At 39.7% G+C, this 18,220-nt stretch overlaps 10 protein-coding genes across 10 annotated transcripts; 6 read left to right on the forward strand and 4 right to left on the reverse strand. All coding sequences in view use genetic code 12, as the record gives it.

Annotated features, from left to right (window-relative positions):
- Positions 1 to 55: 55 nt before the first annotated feature.
- CPAR2_211030 (uncharacterized protein) lies at positions 56 to 1,057 on the reverse strand (the record flags this gene model as incomplete). Its single annotated transcript, XM_036810050.1, has 1 exon — positions 56 to 1,057. One exon carries the CDS (start codon positions 1,055 to 1,057, stop codon positions 56 to 58), a length of 1,002 nt encoding a protein of 333 aa, XP_036666626.1.
- A 479-nt stretch (positions 1,058 to 1,536) lies between these two features.
- On the reverse strand, positions 1,537 to 2,955 carry UGA1 (4-aminobutyrate transaminase; the record flags this gene model as incomplete). The annotated part of the gene is made up of 1 exon (XM_036810051.1): positions 1,537 to 2,955. The coding sequence occupies one exon, from the start codon at positions 2,953 to 2,955 to the stop codon at positions 1,537 to 1,539; it is 1,419 nt and encodes a 472-aa protein (XP_036666627.1).
- A 698-nt stretch (positions 2,956 to 3,653) lies between these two features.
- On the forward strand, positions 3,654 to 5,861 carry TBF1 (Tbf1p; the record flags this gene model as incomplete). Its single annotated transcript, XM_036810052.1, has 1 exon — positions 3,654 to 5,861. The coding sequence occupies one exon, from the start codon at positions 3,654 to 3,656 to the stop codon at positions 5,859 to 5,861; it is 2,208 nt and encodes a 735-aa protein (XP_036666628.1).
- Positions 5,862 to 6,723: 862 nt separating this feature from the next.
- STE4 (G protein subunit beta) lies at positions 6,724 to 8,160 on the forward strand (the record flags this gene model as incomplete). The annotated part of the gene is made up of 1 exon (XM_036810053.1): positions 6,724 to 8,160. One exon carries the CDS (start codon positions 6,724 to 6,726, stop codon positions 8,158 to 8,160), a length of 1,437 nt encoding a protein of 478 aa, XP_036666629.1.
- Positions 8,161 to 8,244: 84 nt separating this feature from the next.
- Positions 8,245 to 9,150, reverse strand: TAF14 (TATA-binding protein-associated factor; the record flags this gene model as incomplete). Its single annotated transcript, XM_036810054.1, has 2 exons — positions 8,245 to 9,012; positions 9,142 to 9,150. The coding sequence occupies 2 exons, from the start codon at positions 9,148 to 9,150 to the stop codon at positions 8,245 to 8,247; spliced, it is 777 nt and encodes a 258-aa protein (XP_036666630.1).
- A 732-nt stretch (positions 9,151 to 9,882) lies between these two features.
- BAT21 (branched-chain-amino-acid transaminase) lies at positions 9,883 to 11,079 on the forward strand (the record flags this gene model as incomplete). Its single annotated transcript, XM_036810055.1, has 1 exon — positions 9,883 to 11,079. One exon carries the CDS (start codon positions 9,883 to 9,885, stop codon positions 11,077 to 11,079), a length of 1,197 nt encoding a protein of 398 aa, XP_036666631.1.
- A 75-nt stretch (positions 11,080 to 11,154) lies between these two features.
- Positions 11,155 to 12,210, reverse strand: HYM1 (Hym1p; the record flags this gene model as incomplete). Its single annotated transcript, XM_036810057.1, has 1 exon — positions 11,155 to 12,210. One exon carries the CDS (start codon positions 12,208 to 12,210, stop codon positions 11,155 to 11,157), a length of 1,056 nt encoding a protein of 351 aa, XP_036666632.1.
- Positions 12,211 to 12,684: 474 nt separating this feature from the next.
- VPS36 (ESCRT-II subunit protein) lies at positions 12,685 to 14,631 on the forward strand (the record flags this gene model as incomplete). The annotated part of the gene is made up of 1 exon (XM_036810058.1): positions 12,685 to 14,631. The coding sequence occupies one exon, from the start codon at positions 12,685 to 12,687 to the stop codon at positions 14,629 to 14,631; it is 1,947 nt and encodes a 648-aa protein (XP_036666633.1).
- Positions 14,632 to 14,889: 258 nt separating this feature from the next.
- SSN3 (cyclin-dependent serine/threonine protein kinase) lies at positions 14,890 to 16,605 on the forward strand (the record flags this gene model as incomplete). The annotated part of the gene is made up of 1 exon (XM_036810059.1): positions 14,890 to 16,605. One exon carries the CDS (start codon positions 14,890 to 14,892, stop codon positions 16,603 to 16,605), a length of 1,716 nt encoding a protein of 571 aa, XP_036666634.1.
- A 215-nt stretch (positions 16,606 to 16,820) lies between these two features.
- Positions 16,821 to 17,897, forward strand: CAK1 (cyclin-dependent protein kinase-activating kinase; the record flags this gene model as incomplete). Its single annotated transcript, XM_036810060.1, has 1 exon — positions 16,821 to 17,897. One exon carries the CDS (start codon positions 16,821 to 16,823, stop codon positions 17,895 to 17,897), a length of 1,077 nt encoding a protein of 358 aa, XP_036666635.1.
- Positions 17,898 to 18,220: the final 323 nt, after the last annotated feature.

Raw genomic sequence — 18,220 nt, forward strand, 5'->3', positions numbered from 1 at the left:
TATCTACTTTATTGTTTCTATATTGTAGTCTATACATCTAACCTAATCTCAAAGTTTACCAATGTTTTATCCAATCTCGAATTGTATCATAGCATAACCAACTAACAGCCATGGAGGGAACTATTTTGTACAAATTAGCCGTCAACCCCTTGTAAGCTCCAAAAAAGCCTTCATTTTTAAAGATAGAGTATAGAGCATGGCTCACTGACCTATACTGGAACCCCAATTCTCCTCCAGCCATGCTTGCAACCTGATACCTTTTTCTTAGCACATCCAAAGGATAAATCAAGACACCACCAACAAAACTGCTGAAAGCACCAGCTGAAAGCTTCCATATTGGGTTTGAAAAATCTCTTGGTGAATTGTTCATATACTCTCTGAGTTTCTCATACAATGCGAAATTTATGGCAACGTATGGGGCAACTCCTAACGTAGTAGGGATGATACCACGATATAAAGCTAGGAACCCACCTTCATTTTGGTAAACTTCTTTCAATGTTTGCATGACTGTTGGCGCTTCGGCTAGTTTACCTTTATCAAGCTTATTTAACGATGCAGTTTGCACAGTGATTCTAGCTCGCACCAAGTCCAATGGATAAGTTACTGCAACAGACACAATCCCAGCAATGGAACCGGAAAACAATCTCTCATACCCATTCAATTCATTGTTTCTTTGCACACTCAAGTCATTTGGATACTGATGTCGCCTATACTTCAAAATCAAGTCCTTACAATTCTCAAACACTGCAAATTGCACGGCGCTATAAGGAAAGATTCTTATGCAGTTGAGTGTATTGCCCCGGAAAAGCCCTCGCCAACCTTCTTCACGATACATCCTTGCTATTGTGGGGAACATCCCTTGATAGGCTTGGTCCGCTCCAGGACCCTGTAATTGCAACAAAATTTTAGCACGCTCAAATGGCGATACTACCGTTCTCGAAACAGCTCCTGCTATTCCACCAGCGAGAAACGACGAGTTTGAGTCATTTTTAATAAAGTGTTTAAAGTCAGTGTATAATGGCGAGAATGTCGCCATGGGAAGTTTGAGTCCTTCCATTGGTATAGTATTGTTGTGTTTTGAACCAGTGTTGATGCAATGAAAAAAAGTTGGTCTTTCAAAACTAATTAATGAATGGATACATACAAGTGTGCGATAGGAACAGAATCAAACAGTAACGAGATCCGGTTACGTCTATCTTTCCTCTGAACTTCCTTATGGCGCAAACTCCCGATGTCAGGTCCTGTGATTTTTTTTTTTTTTCTTCCTGTCGGTTAAATGCAAAAATGTTATTCCTGTTTACTTCACTTTTTCTCTTAGGTTTTTTTTTTTTTATTTTCTGTCAAGTCCAAATCTGGAGTTTACCGACACAAATTGGTGCAGAAATGCGCTATCGGGTATTCACCTCCACCACACTTGTTTCGGGGGTGCATGTGCCACAACAACTTCTCACTACACAGCTTGTACACTCATTAATACATTATGTTATTACTCTAGATAGTAACTAAGTTAAATACACAAGCCATGTTTTCCCAAATCTAAAAGTTGGACAAGACCTTATCAATAGCATCCACCAAGATATCTGCGTGTTTCTCTTCAAACACCAAAGTTGGTCTCAATCTAACAGAGTCTTCAGCACATCCTCCAATGTTAACACCAACTTCCTTCATGTCACTCAAAAACTTGTTTCTTGCTGCTGAGTTTTCCAAGGACCAGGCAATGAACGTGGCTCTATCTTTGCCTCTCAAGTCACGCATATGTTTTGGGTATTTCTCTTGCAATTTTTCCAACTTCTTGTACAAGTAATCACCTACTTCGGATGCTCTAGCAGTCAAATCATGCTTGACGATTTCCTTACCAATTGCGCCAGCCAAGGTCATTCTAGCTGGATCTCCACACCAAGTGTTGAATTGTCTGTAAGCCATGTTTGGAGTGATTTCTGGGTCGTGGTAAAAGTAACCAGCAGATTGGAACTTCTTTGAAAATGTAACAAGGTCTGGAGGTGGTTGCAAGTTGAATCTTTCATGAGCCCACATAACACCGGTAGCACCAACACCAGTTTGAACTTCATCCATGATTAACAATGCACCGTGCTTCAAGGTGATGTCTCTTAAACCTTGGAAAAATTCAGCAGATGCATGGTTGTCACCACCTTCAGATTGAATTGGCTCAACTAAAACACCAGCGATTGGAACAGACCAAGTTTTGAACAAGTCTTCAACAATTTTCAAGCACCTTTCATCTTCCTTTTTATTGGCTTCAACATTGTTTTCCAATGGATACTTGTAAGAAGGGAATTGAGCTTTTGGCCACTTGAAAGCTGGTAAATCCAATTTGTGAATTGGTTTGGAACATGTGGTGGATCCTGATGCGAACAATCTACCGTGGAATGCACGCTCAAATGAGAGGATAGCCAACTCTGGCGCACCAGGAGCTTGGTTATGCATGACTGAAGCAACTTCTTCTGGGGAGAAATCACTGTTATAACCTCTCTTTTGAGCTTGATACCAGAAAAATGTAGCCTTGAAAGCCAATTCGTTAGCATCGGCACCAGACAAACCAGACCATAATTTATTTTGACCTTTAGGGGCTACCTTTAAAATGTCGGTGACAATCTCGTCCAAATCATTACCTGGGAAGTTTCCTAAAGCTGGCCTGTCAACTATAGCTCTAATCATTTTGTCCGATTTTGCAACCTCAATCAATGCTGGGTTGTTGTAACCCAATGGAATCGAAGCGATTTGAGCGTAAACATCCAAATACAAGTTTCCGTCAACATCAGCAATATAATTTCCCAACGACTTAGCATAATCGGCAACAAAATAGGCACCCCGAGCATCAAAAACCTTTCCTAAACTTTCAATGGCTTGCTTGGAGTTGCTACCTTTGGTGGATTTAACAACAGGTTCCTTTGGCTCCTCTGGGAAATACTGAGCAGAGATTGATTGGTTAGTCATAATAGTAAAATAGATGTGATTGATTTCGAAAAGAAAAGACCAATTGTCAAGAGAAAAGAGGTACTTCTGGGGACTTTAAATAAAGTTGATTAAACATTCCCGCTTAAACATTAACGGAGATGATTTGAAAAGAAAAGAAACGAAACGTATTCCAAAAGAATAGCGCATTTCCTAATTCGGCAAGCATCCCGCTAAAAATAAAAAGAGGAAATAGATTTCTCAACGGAAATAACAACCGAAATCATAAGCTTTGTGGTTTTAAGTAAATGGAGTTATTCAATGAACTTGAATGCATACGTAGCTCTCTGTTGTGCGGTTTCTGGGCGCGTTTTCGAGTGAGTGTTACTTAAATGCCCTCTTCCTAAGCGGTTATTCTCAACAAGTGATGAACTAAACCAAGACTGCTTGTACTTGTTGGTTCTACACAGATGCCAAGAAGATACCAAAGACAGGTTTGTAACTCAGTTAGGCTATAATCACTAACATGTATTTGAGGGAACTGGTCACCTTCATTCTGGCGTGTACTTAATGTGGTTCATGTTGAAACAAGACTGAAAAAAATGTTATGCAACAATAGTTAACAAAATGTAAACAAAATTCTTCACGTCTATCTTTGATAACACAATATACTGAGAAAAGATACGTTGGACTAAACGAAGCACACGACTGGCCACCATCCTCCCATCAGTTTACAAAGTATGGAACATCACAACATCGATGATATATTGCAACAGAAGCAATCACCAAACCAACGAAGTCAAGCGGAAATATCTGCTGAAGAAGCGATCTCATCGATTGCACATGAATTGACAAAAGATTCGCAAGAGCACGAACAGCTCGTTCGCGACGAACAGCAACATAATCCTCCTCACTCTGATTATGATCAAGAGCGGAAGAGACAAAAAATTGATGAGTCAAATGCGGAAGCAATACTGTCAGGATTGAGTCCCGGCAAGACCGATTCCATTAATTTCGTCGACAACTCATCTCATGAAGGCAGCAGCAAGGATCATGCCGTATCGGGTGGAACTGAAGATGATGCTGCTTCAAGTCTAATTCAAAAGGCGCATGACCAATTACGACAATTGCAGCAACAGCAACAGCAGCAGCAGCAGCAGCAACAACAACAACAACAACGTGAGCCCCTTGGGCTCGGCGACCGCCTCGAAGGGCCGGTAACCGACAAGGACAAAAATGCATCTGATAATGCATCTGCTAAATCAATAAATCAGGAGAACGTGTCTCGTCACAATAAGCAACAAACAGATCGTCCCTCTGTATCTGCAATACCATCAGACTCAGAACTTTTCAATACAAATGCGGCACATGTTGCTTATTCATCGTTGTCATCACAGTATCCACACTTGAATGTAGATTCCAGACATGCTGTATTTACACAGGCAAATTTATCTGTGCTACCTTTGCCCATTGTAGGGGCAGATTTTCTACCCCCAAGGATCCAACTTTTAATCAACACTTTACCAACTTTGGACAACTTATCGACGCAGTTGCTACGCATTGTCGCGAAGTCATCCTACAAAAAGATCATTGACATTGCTTCCAACGCAGAAACTCCAGAAGGTGCAACGTATCGCGATTTGACCTCATTATTTGAATTTACAAAAAGACTTTATTCCGAAGAAGATCCTTTTTTAACTGTTGATCATATTGCACCAGGCATGTGGCATACTGGTGAAGAAACTCCTCGCGTCTTCAAGAACAAAGAACAGAGTATTGAATCAACTCTTCGAAAAGTAAATTTGGCAACTTTTTTAGCAGCGGCTTTGGGTACCATGGAAGTTGGATTCTTTTACTTGAATGAATCGTTTTTGGATATATTTTGTCCTGCTCATGACTTGGATATCAAATATCACTTAAGTGATTCGAGCTACTTGGACACCGCAAACTCCTTGGCGACCACAATACAATCGGGAGCAGGCTCAAATGTGGGAGGAAAGATTGGAAAGTTGTTAAAGCCACAAGCAATGTTGTATCTTGATTTGAAAACGCAAGCGTACATCTCGGCAATCGAAGCAGGAGAGCGATCAAGGGAGGAAATTTTGGAGGATATTTTGCCGGATAATTTGGATCAGATATTATTGGCTAGAAGAAATGTGGACTTGTTGTTACCCTCGGAAGCTGATTTTGTTGAAAGGTGTAGATCAAGAAAAGCATTTTTGCTCAACTATAACGAGGACGAAACGCAAATTCCCTTGAGCGAAGAATTTAAATGGTTCACCTTTTTAAGGGATCTTTTCGATTACGTTTCCAAAAACATGGGATATTTGATTTGGGGCAAGAGCGGAAAGCCCGTTCGCGAAAAGAAGGAGTACAGCCCCATAAGTCCAGAAATGTATGATCAAATCAATGCTAAAATGAACTATCGTCCGTCTAGGAACGGTGATGATGATAGCGACTCTGCCGATACTGCTAAGCTTTTGCCTTCGGAGATCAGAGAACAGCAAATACATGTAAATGGACATAAGCCCAGTCAGAGAAGACCTTGGACTCGAGATGAGGAGAAAGCCTTCAGACATGCGTTAGAGTTAAATGGGCCCCATTGGTCAAAAATTCTTGAGTTATTCGGCAAAGGCGGTAAGATCAATGAAGCCTTGAAGAATCGAAACCAAGTTCAGCTCAAGGACAAAGCTCGTAACTGGAAGGTTTTTTATTTGAAAAATGGGATGGAGTTGCCCCTGTACTTGAAAACTGTTACTGGTAATTTGGAGGACAGGGTCAAAAGGAGTGTTTCGCGTCAGGAAAAAACAGCTGCTGCACCAGTTCCTAATGTGCATAATCAAAAGAGGCGACAACAACAGGAGCAGGCCAAGGAGCAACAGCAGAAGCAGCAAGAGCAGAATGAACAATATCGTGATGATGAGAACATCGATAGCAGCTTTAAGTGAGAACGACATTTGGTTATATTACACTCAATCAATTCCCGAGGAAGATTCTTTTACGTGGATAGCCACTTTGGGGCTGCTCTTTCGCTTAGTGTGGCTCAACCGCACCTCAAGCCACTAGTTTCTTTCGCGTGAGGAAGTGGAACTATTTCTGAATGTTGGAAACGGAGAGAGAGGGGACGGGATGACGTAACGTCGAAGCGCAACTGTAAGATGCTAAAATGCAGATTGGATGAAACGACTTTGTGCGCAACCCAAACAAAATAGTACCGTGGCTCACACAAGCGCAGTGGGGACAAGGCGATTGTGTGTCCCGACACTGCACATCTGCAATGTCGCGTTTTTAAATTTGCAACGAGGTTGACCAAGGCTGCATTTGCTGTCCTATTACTGAAGTATCATGTCAAAGCAAGCTTTTAGTTTATACGGTTTCTCAGTGTCATGCAGAATATTCCCAATTCTTGCTTCATTATAATTCCACTCTTCCCGAAAATTGTTTCAGGTTGACGTTTTCGGTATTAATCACTGCAATGATTCAAAATTTAACATAGTGTCGTTCTTCTTTTGGGTCACTACATTCAAACTTTGCGTCACATTTTACACCATCAGACTTTATATAATATTTGAACTCAGACTTATAATATTCAAATTAATAAACTTTGCAGTCAATTTACCCTCTCCTTTTAAGTGAATTCTGCTGTTTCCACTTCGCTCTTGTCTCTACTCTAGCAAAAAATTTGGACTTGCAAAGTTTGTGCTCCACCTCTAGTTTGGTTACGAACCGTTCACTCCATACCTTACCAAAAGCTACAAGTGGCAAGTTAAACAACTAAAAAGCAATTCCTGGCTACATCAGCAATTGACAATGCATCCTACTAATAATCGAAATTCGACAACAACATTTTCACCCCAGAAACCTGGTAATCTGGTTTTCCATCACAATCTACAATCAACCATCAAGCTGCAAGAGCAGCAAATTGATCAAGAGCCTCTCCTGAAGCAGATTGAAGTGGCAAAGCAGAAAGCCAAGTTATTGTATGACGAAATAATCAATGTCAAAAATCGAACGCAAGACACCAACTTGCAAAGAGCATCTGTAAACGTTGCAACAATACCCCGAGATTCATGCAAATTAAGGCTATACAACACCTTGCGTGGGCACCAAAATAAAGTAGCAAAGTTGTGCTGGAATGCAGATTCATCAAAGATATTGTCAGCATCTCAAGATGGCTATATGATTCTTTGGGATACAATCACTGGATACAAAAAGCAAGCTATTCAACTAGACAATCCTTGGGCTCTCACGTGTAGCATATCCCCAAATGAAAAACTAGTGGCTTCCGCTGGATTGGACAACAACTGTACCGTATACAAGATCAAGCCCGATACTTTAAACAATCCTGTTCAGATACGGCAACAATTTCGAAGCAATGCATTCCCGATGCAAACTGGATTTTTTCAGTCTGTTCAATCAATTTTCAAAAGCCACACAGCATATATTTCGGAGTGTGAGTTCATTGGCAATAACTCTATCGTCACTAGTAGTGGCGACATGACATGTATGTTATGGGATATCACAAAGGGGTCCAAATCTCGTGATTTCATCGACCATGTAGGAGATGTATTGTGTCTTACTGTGTTCCCAACCAATATTTTGCTGAACAACCTCTTCATCAGTGGATCTTCAGATGGGTACGCTAAGGTATGGGATTTGAGACTGCCGACACCAACACAAAGTTTTAGTATTTCCAACAGCGATGTTAATTGCGTAAAAGTGTTCCCGGATGGGAATGCATTTGCTGTGGGGTCCGACGATGGTCAGATTAGATTAATTGACCTCAGGAGTGACTGTGAGCTAGCTCATTATTCATTGAACATGGAGATTAGAAGCATGCAGCCTTTTTACGGGAGCGGCAGCGGCATGGGCATCCAAGCGATATCACCCACTACCCCCATGGACAGAAAGACGTATCCGCTTGGAAATAGCTACTCGATGTTGACTCCGTCAAGTGCACAGATGAACGCGTCATTAGCTTCTAGCGATGGATTTAGCATAAGCTCCCGAGATTCAACTTTGGAGAATTCTGGTGTATTCTCATTGGATTTTGGAAAGAGTGGAAGGTTGTTGTACTCTTGCTACTCAGATCATGGGTGTGTTGTGTGGGACACTTTAAAAAACGAGGTAATCGGCACTTTGGGAAGCGAGCACTTGAACAAAATAAGCAGAGTAACTGTTAGCCCTGATGGTGTTGCATTGGCGACAGGCTCATGGGATTCAACAATAAAAGTATGGAGCGTATAGTAGAAAATTAGTCGGCGGTTAAAGTTAACATTGTTTAAAAAATTACATCATCATCTTACACACACTACTAGTTCCCTCTCTCTTTTAAATCTCTCCCGTATGTTTCTTCACATAATCCCACAAACTCTTCAATAAGGAGTCAGGCAAAGTGTACAAGTCCATAGTAAACTCCCCATTATCAATATCATTCTTGATATTCATCTCATTGGTCCTGTTATCAGTAACCATCTGAACCACCACAATCAAATCGTCTTCGCTCAATTTACTCAATCCATTGGCCAATTTCTCTAAGTCTATATTACCTTTGAATGCACCTTTCAACTTTTTCCTATCGGCGGCGTTAGCTTGAGATTGTGCACCATTTGGCGCATCCAATTTTCTCTTGAGCCCCCCAGCAGCAGAAGCACCAGCAGAATTGCCTGCTTCATCAAATGGCAAACGACCACTCTCTGTTAGGATCTTGTTCAATTGAGGGTTCTTGTGTGGACCTACTGGGATAGAAATCACATGGTCATTGACGTATTTCTCTTTTAAAAAGTTCAAGTCGTGCTGGAATTTACGCTCACCGGGTTTTCCGTTTATACCTAAGATGTGTATGGAAATAGGTATGTCAAATTCACCCCATCCTTGTTCTTCGATCTTGAATGGCTGCTGTTTGATGACTCTTATGGGATTGGCAAAAGTTGGGTGCAAAGTATACGTAACTTTGTCCAAAATTTTTGCTGGGATTTCTTTTCCCTCAGAATCGAGCATAGTTATTTGGATGGACCATTTTCTCATAGGGTAGTTCTCAACTGGGGGGACATCATGAAGGATGTGTTGTTCAGTAGTAATTCTAATTGTTCTTTTAACCTAAAAAAATGGAGTTTGTTAGTATTAGGCTACATTGGAAAGGGAATTCATAAGGCCTCATAAGCATCTGCCACTGATGACCCCAATTCTAACAATGTGACAATCGCTCCAGTTTTTTTTAATACATACTTCAGACATTATTGTAGGTTAGATTGGATGGCTCCTTTTTCTGTTGATGGAAAGGGATTAAAAATTGCTTCTTTGGTGGGCAGCTCAAAAAATTGCAAAACTTGGCTCACAATAAGTACACTTCCCCCTTTGGATGGTAATCGCTATCGTCTCAATTGGATCTTTCGAGAAAAAACCAAAAAAAAAAAGAAAGAAACGAAACGAAACGAAACCTTCTTGTTGTTGATGATTGACTGGTTGTTCAACACCTCATTTTCCTATGAATTTTTTCTTTGTTCTTTGTTGAGACTTTTGATCGAAATTTCGGTGTAAACAAGGAGCAGAAGTTTTTGAATTGACAACACTGGCACTTGTGGCAAGTCTTGAATGACGCTACAATCTACTGATACCTTGCTTATGTATAATACCCAAGAGACTCCGATCGTTTCATGCCTTTCCAAACTGGAAGTTCTTGAGGTAAACATGCGATAGATGTCTTACCAAGATTACAAGTGGGTGACACTGCCCGTCCAAGAATCCTCACTCTCTCAACCTACACCTCAACTCACGCACTTAAATTGTCTTTGGAGCCTCTAGCACCACACTTGGTCAGTGTGGTCCGCCTTTATGCCACGAACGGTAGCGCCTTCGGATAATTATGGATCGTTGTCTTCGTTTTTTTTTTGTAGGTATGATTCACAGATAGCATCTGACTCATTGAAAAGTTTTCAGCTCCTGTTCACTCGTTATCATTCATTGAGAATGCAAGCCCTTAAAAGAAGCTTTCCGCTTTTATCTCGAACATTGGTACCCAGGCCATTTTATCGTTTCAACTCTACGCAAACAGTCGCCCCTTTAAATGCATCAAAGTTGGTAATTGAAAAAACAACCAGCCCCAAACCGAAACTTCCCAAAAATGAGTTGGTTTTTGGTAAAACGTTTACGGACCATATGTTGGAGGTTGAGTGGGATGCCGAGACTGGTTGGGGGGCACCCAAGATTTCGCCATATCACAATTTATCACTTGATCCATCCACAATTGTATTTCATTACGCTTTTGAATTGTTCGAAGGTATGAAGGCTTATAGAGACCGCGATGGTAAGATAAGAACTTTTAGAGGCGACAAAAACATGGCTAGGATGAACAAGTCAGCGGAGAGAATTGCTTTGCCGCAGTTTGATGGAGAAGAATTGCAAAAATTGATCGATCAATTGTTGATTCTTGATCAGGATTTTGTACCTGAGGGAAAGGGTTACTCATTGTACCTTAGACCTACTTTGATTGGAACAACCGCGTCATTAGGAGTCAGTACTCCAGATAAAGCTTTATTGTTTGTCATTGCTTCGCCAGTTGGACCTTACTATTCGAGTGGATTCAAACCTGTCAACTTGGAGGCTACTGACTATGCTGTAAGGGCATGGCCAGGAGGTGTTGGGGACAAAAAATTGGGAGCAAATTACGCGCCATGCGTCTTGCCACAATTACAAGCTTCTAAAAGAGGCTTCCATCAAAACTTGTGGTTATTTGGAGATGAGGGATTCATCACGGAAGTTGGAACTATGAATGCCTTTTTTGTATTCCGAGACCCCGATACAGGCAAAAAGGAGTTAACGACTGCTCCTCTCGATGGAACAATATTGGAAGGAGTAACAAGAGACTCGATTTTAGAGTTAGCCAGAACCAGATTGCCCAAAGATGAATGGATCGTTACTGAAAGGAAATTTACAATTCATGAGGTGAAGAAAGCAGCCGAGAATGGGAATTTGGTGGAAGCATTTGGTGCTGGTACCGCAGCTGTTGTTTCTCCCATCAAAAATATTGGATTCAAGGGAGAAGATATCCCCGTGCCTGTATCCCTTGGAAATTCGGGTGAATTGACGGCTGAAGTAGCAGAATGGATCAGAAAGATTCAATACGGTGAAGAGGAATACAAGAACTGGTCTAGAGTAGCTGAGTAGGTTTATAAAACTTGACTCATGTCGTTGCTCTCTCAGCTCTTACCGTTAAGTACATAAGACTATGAATATGATAGATTAATTTACAGCATTTTTATCCGGTAACTCCTCAATTTGCTTGATGACATAATTTCTCTCCTCGAGTAAACTGGAATCATGGAAGCTCGCAACATCAAAGGTTTTAAAAAATTCGAGAAAGTTGAACTTATTCTTTATCAAAGTTTCATTCACTTTCGGGGTTCTTTTTGGATTTGCAACGAAAAACTTCAAGAGATGGAATCCTTCCAACTGTAAATTTTTCAGCTTTTCACTCAAAAGCAACATCGTGTATTTGAGATTCCTTGTATCAGCAAAGTATTTGTGCAAGAATTGTAAATTGGCCTTTTCAGACACTAAATCATTGAGAAGTTTGACACTTTGCCGCTTGGTAACATAGTTTGTTGATTTGATTAACCCATTAATTTTTGTCATGAATGCCTCGTAGTTGTTTGCCAAAAATTCAGACACCAATTTTTTATGAATAGTCAATACATCATTTAAGGTCATCATAGCATCACAAGCAATTTCAAACGTAGGATTCTCGACATACTTGAACAAATTCCAAAACGAAGGGCTGTATAAGACATGCTTGTTGATCTTTTCAAATTTTATGCAATCCCGAATTATCTGACCGGTGACAAGAGCTATTTCAGAATGCTCGGGACCTCTTAAAAGGTAGTCTAAAATTTTGGGTTGTGCGTGAAGTAGGTAATCCACAACTGGAGGAGGAGACAGAGATGTGGTTGCTGGTTGTTTCATACCATTTAAGGAATTTCGTCGTAACAAAGTTGAGTACATGACAACCACGTCCTTTCGTGAATCAAAATCCAATTTGGGTAAAGTGAATGTAGACAAGTACAAACTGTTTGATTGTAAAATCTCGGTCAATAATAGTTGTATCTGATCCTGTTGGGGTTCATTTTCATCGTCGCCGTATATAATGGCCTTAATTTGCTTTAGATATCGCCCAGCATCATCCTGTGATTTCTTGTAAGTGGAAGGATCGTTGGTGTTATCGAGCTTGATTAGCTGATCGTTTAAAGCTCTCACTAGCTCAGGTGGACTTTTAGGATCACGTTTGAATAAAAATGCCATGCTTGGGGAAAGTAAAAGGCAAATGTGCCAGCTGTGATTTCTTTAAAGAGGAGCTGAATATATATAACAGGGTTTGATTCAGTTGCAGCTATTTGATTCAATCACTTTGTGGAGGTCGGATGTAACAATTCTGTTTGGTCAGTATACAGGAACACGATGCGATTTTCAATAAGCCACTATGAATAGGATCCATTAACAAGGTACAAGCCTGTTTTTCGATGTAATCAATGATTGTGTGGGTGGTGACTCGAAAATCAAGATATTTTTCGTATGATCCAGAAAAAGGTGGTTGTTAATTGCAAGAGAAAACGAAAGCAAATCAAGTGTTGATTAAAGAGTATAGTGGTCAAACTAAAACCACTGATCGTTTACATACATGGCTATATGATACTTGAAAGCAAAAAGAGGAGATCCTAATTAGAGCAAACTTCACTGAAGCAGAGCAAGAGTACAACCATATAAAGAGTGCGATCAATGTCCTGGTTGAAAATATGGCAACCCATTAAAATTAACAGAAGTGACAGACCAATACTTGAAGAGGGAGAGTTTAACGTTTATATCAAGGATGACGTTGGGTTGTACCAGGGAAAGCAGAAGATAATACTTCATCAAAATGGAAGAGTGTATTTGACAAACAAAAGGATTATCTACTATGATAACAACGATACTAAGAGAAGCATTGCTATTCGGATTGACCAGCTTACTTCAGCTGAATTGATAGAACGGTTTCTACGATCTTCGCCAAAGGTTAAGTTATATATCAAAGTTGAGAGTTTGAAAAATGATGGCAAGTCAAAGACACAAACCATCAATGGGTTTGACTGGATTTGCAAGATTTGCTCTTTTCAAAACCACGTCCCTGCTGGAGTGGGTGCCGACATGGAACCACCTAAATGTATAGCGTGTGGCGTCACCAATAAGAATTTCAGGCAAGATATGTTGAACAAGTCTAGTGGATATATTTCCAATAGTATGTCATTGACACCAACACCTTCAAGTCCGGCAAATGGTTTGATTGAAGGTACTCCATCACCTGCAAATCTGACACCAGAACCCGTCTCTTTCACAGTACTCACTGGCCAATGCCCGACATGTACATTTATCAATCACAAATCGATAAAATTTTGCGAAATGTGTGGTACTGAATTGGGGAGATCCACTACTGAAATGAACAGGGATTTAGATGATATCTCAACCGAAGCGAACCCCCTTGACTTGAAGCTTGAAGGGGATGAGCAATATACCAACAACCGACCATATATCAAAATCAGTTTCCATAAAGGCGGCGAAGCTCAATTTTTTCAAGAAGTTGCGACCTTGATAGATGAAGTCAAGTGGGAGAATTTGAGAATGAAAGGAGGTATCAATCAAAATGCTAAAAAATTAGAAGCAAGGAAAGAGCAGTCAATGAGACCAAATGGAGCAGGGATTCATGCTTTGGAAGCTTTTGGTGAACAACAGAGGAAAAACAATGAAAAAATACTTGGTTCGTCATTGGATGATTTGGAGCAATTGATGTTTAAATTTGAAGACTTGATCAAACTTTCATCCTCGTTTAAGAGGTTGTTAGTGAGCAAGGATGATAAAACCATTTACAAGAATATTCCACCGTTGACCATTAGTCGCACATCAAAATTGTACCATAGTGAACTCAGTCGACATATGAGTGAATACTTGACCAGTTTTGTGCTAACCAAAAAGTCTTCGATGATCACTTTGCCGGATTTGTTTGCTGAATACAATCGGTTTCTAGTAAAATGTTCTGGGTTTGGCACTGAATTGGTTGACATTGTTGATTTTAGAAAACTGATTGATTTGTTTGACACATTGAATTTACCAGTGGTCCTGAACAAATACGAAAAAAGTGAACTTGTTGTCATTCGACCTAGAGTCCACGCCAACTCATATAGTGAGTTTATTGTTGAGTTTTTGAGTCAACAAGAGCATAAGTATAAGAGAAGCTTTATAAGGGCGAAGATGGTTGATGACGGTGATAATGACGGTCTTGATCACGAAAATGGTTGCTATGGGGCTACTGTATCTGAGATATCCCATGCATTGAATTGGTCCTATAATGTGACCATGGAGGAATTAGATAAATCTATTGATTCAGGTCTAGTCGTCCTAGACCAAAGTATATCGGGTACTTTTTATTATGTTAACAAATTCACATCCAGTTTCAAATGGGACGACTTAGCAGAGATCCAAAAGATCAAGGAAGAAATCATCGAAGAACAAAAGGAGATAACAACAAGACTAAAGAATGAATACGAAAGTTCGCGAGTTGACAATTTGTTAAGTCTCAATGCTGATTATGAGTTTGGCATTGTACCAGAACAATCGAATCGTGCTGAGAATCCACCGACGACGCCCCTGCCTTTTAGTGATTCGCTAAACGGGTTGGAAGGGTTAAAATTTTAGATAGACTTCATGTAATAGTATACGACTGTACAATGCGGTTTTTTTTTGCACCCACCTGATTTCTTATGGCAACCGGCGGGATTTGCGCGAAAATATTTCCCAAATCCGAACGAGAGGTGACAATTTCATCCAAAGTTTTCGAACTGCTGAAACTAAAATAAATACCCCCCCTCCCCTACAGAAAACCAGCTTTACACGAACTGGATCAATAACATGGATATATAGGTCCATCTTTGTTGGATAATGAAAAGAGTAGTAATGAATTCAACACAGAAACAACAAAGTGATGGCCAAACATTACGTGACAAACCTCAACAACGTACAAATCAATCTCAACATTTGCATCCATCGGCACAATATCGACAGCACGATGTGGGACAATCGTACTCACAAGCCTTGACAAATACGTTACCAGCCAATAATCCATTTGCACCACCGACGTATCAGAATAGCAAAAACAATTATGCATCATCGCACCAGCTGAATCAACAACTCCCCACAGTGCCACAACCAGCATTAATGGCGTCGAGTTCAATACTCACACTAGGACCATTCAAACATCGAAAAGATATGACTCGAGATTCAGTGCTTTCCACCTATCAAATTTTGGGCTATATAGCTGCCGGTACATATGGTAAGGTTTACAAAGCCAAACTTCGAACAAATGCAAATAATACAAAAGATGGCGAAGAAAGGGGGAAGTTCGGTGTGATACATGGAGGCTTAGCCGATGGAGGTAATGGCGTGGGTCCTAATGATGGCGATCGCATTGGTAAAGCTAATGCAAATGACCATATTAATGAGACCGACTCGAAGGAAGGGTCGGTTCCACCCGATGAAAACTCCCTTGAATCATCGGGGCCAGTAATACAGTACTATGCCATTAAAAAGTTCAAGAGTGATAACCATCAAAGCTCAAATAGCAAGAACAATACCGCTGGTAATGGGAGTAAGAATTTCAATCGTGAAATTGCCAATGAGGCAGCACAATACACTGGAATCAGCCAAAGTGCCATTCGGGAAATGTCACTATGTCGAGAATTGAATAACAAAAACATTACTAAGTTAACAGACATTATTTTGGAAAACAAGAGCATCTATATGATTTTTGAATTTTGTGAGCATGATTTGTTGCAAATTATACATTATCATTCACATCCAGAATTGAAGCCAATACCATTACCGACAATAAAGTCATTAATTTGGCAGATACTTAATGGTGTTACTTTTTTGCACAAGAATTGGATCTTTCATCGAGATTTGAAACCAGCCAACATTATGGTGACATCGAATGGATGTGTCAAGATTGGCGATTTGGGATTGGCGCGTAAATTTAACAATCCATTGCAGAGTCTTTATACTGGTGATAAAGTTGTCGTTACAATCTGGTATCGAGCACCCGAGTTATTATTGGGGACTCGACATTATACTCCAGCGATTGACTTGTGGGCAGTCGGGTGCATATTGGCAGAATTGTTATCATTGCGACCCATATTCAAGGGAGAAGAGGCCAAGATTGATATAAATAATAAAAAACTGGTTCCATTTCAAAGAAATCAATTTCAAAAAATCATTGAGGTTATGGGTACGCCCAATTTGAAGAATTGGCCAAGTTTGAACAAGTATCCCGAATTTGTTTCGTTTACTCAACAAATCACACAAACTTACTCGTCAAATTTATCACAATGGTACAAGATGATTGGTGGTGAGAATAAACAATGTTTAGAATTGTTGTATGGTTTGTTAAAGTATGATCCGGAAGTAAGATTGACTGCAGATCAAGCATTGGTGCATAATTTCTTTTTGGAGTTACCCAAAGTGACTGAAAATGCATTTGAAGGGTTGAATTTGAAATATCCTAATCGAAAGATTTATGTTGATGATAGTGATATTGGCCAAAATGGTGGGAATAATGCTGGGTTTAAACGTAATATTGGGTTTGATGAGGGAGCAAACAAAAGGAAAAGGGTGTAGCTGAAGGAAGAGTTATCACAATACAATCGTTTAAATTAACAATTCGTAATAAGTTTGGTTTTGGTTTAAATTGTTCAGTGTTGTAGAAAATTTGTGCAGCGTGATCTTTTGCAATGTTTTACCCCCTTTGTATCATCATCAAATCAAAAAAAAAAAACTCCGATTTGTAGAAACCACATTGTAAACACACAATTTTTAATACCTTGATCCACCCAATGAAACTAGATGATTTATACACAGATAAGCAATTGATCTACAATAGTGTTATATCAAACATATGCAAAGCAAAACCAAAGTCATCAAATGCCATCGCAACTACAAACGCATCCACATCAAACTACGTGTGTTTGAAAATTGTCGATGTTGATTTTAAAATTCCTCCACATTCAATTAAACGAGAAATCAAAGCCATCAAGTCCTTGCAAGAACATGGTGGGATAGTGAAATATATCGAGGATTTCCAAATCTACGAAGATGTGATATTGGTGTTGAAATATTATCCATTTAACTTAAATCAATTGATCATGAATAAAAAGTATTGCCGCAAACGAACACGATATGATCTTGGTGGTGATGGATCTAGCAACGTCAAATATACGCTATCGAACATAATCACCCAGTGGCAACTCAAACAACTTGTGACCAATTTAGTATCGTCCATCAAGTTTATCCATGCCAATGACATAATTCATCGAGATTTAAAACCAGGAAACATCTTGTTTGTCGACGAAGATATAACCAAACCGGTAATCGCTGATTTTGGTGTTTGTTACAACTTGTTGGATCCACCAGAAGATGAACCATTGATGCAAAAGTATACTGATGTAAGTACCAGTATTTATAAGCCACCGGAATTGATTTTGGGTATCAGTAATTATTCATTTGAGGTTGATTATTGGTCATTGGCGATTGTGTTGACTATTTTGTACTCTCCTGATTTCAAGAGTATATTGATACGAGACGACCATGTGGGTGTAAGAGCTGACGATAATGATGCTGACGAAGAAATGAATAACGAATCGGGTATTAGTGATTTGCACTTGTTGAGCTGTATATTTAGAGTGTTTGGGACCCCAACTTACAATGAAAATGATATACATAGTGATGAGGATAGGGAGCAATTGTATTGGCCAGAATTGGATGACGATGATTTGCATTTCAAAAAATTCAATTTGAAACGGTTTAAGAGAAAGAGTTTGGCAGAGATTATACCGAAATGTGAGGACGAAGAAGTGAAACACTTGTTTCAAAAAATGACCCGTTATGATAGAGAGAAACGGCTGATTGAATGAAGATAATAACGATTGCGGCTGATGCATGTAGATATACATGGAGAAGTCCACATTCTACATTTATCGTATTTGTAAACTCTTCACCAATTGGAATATGATAGAACATAAACCAAAGGAGAGCTAGAATGTCAACACATCTTTCATTTGCAATCTCACGGTGACGTTTCGCTTTTGGCGAAAAAAGAGGAAAAGAAGAAAGGAATAAAGAGGGGAGATACATATATATATATATATATATGTTTTCACAATTACTTATTCTCTTTCTCTCCTTCTTAATTGTTCTAGAGAACGAGTTTTGAATACAACTTCCGCTTGTAAGAACT

This window comes from Candida parapsilosis, contig 005809 (assembly GCF_000182765.1).
Source record: "Candida parapsilosis strain CDC317 annotated contig 005809".
Classification (NCBI taxonomy): domain Eukaryota; kingdom Fungi; phylum Ascomycota; class Pichiomycetes; order Serinales; family Debaryomycetaceae; genus Lodderomyces; species Lodderomyces parapsilosis.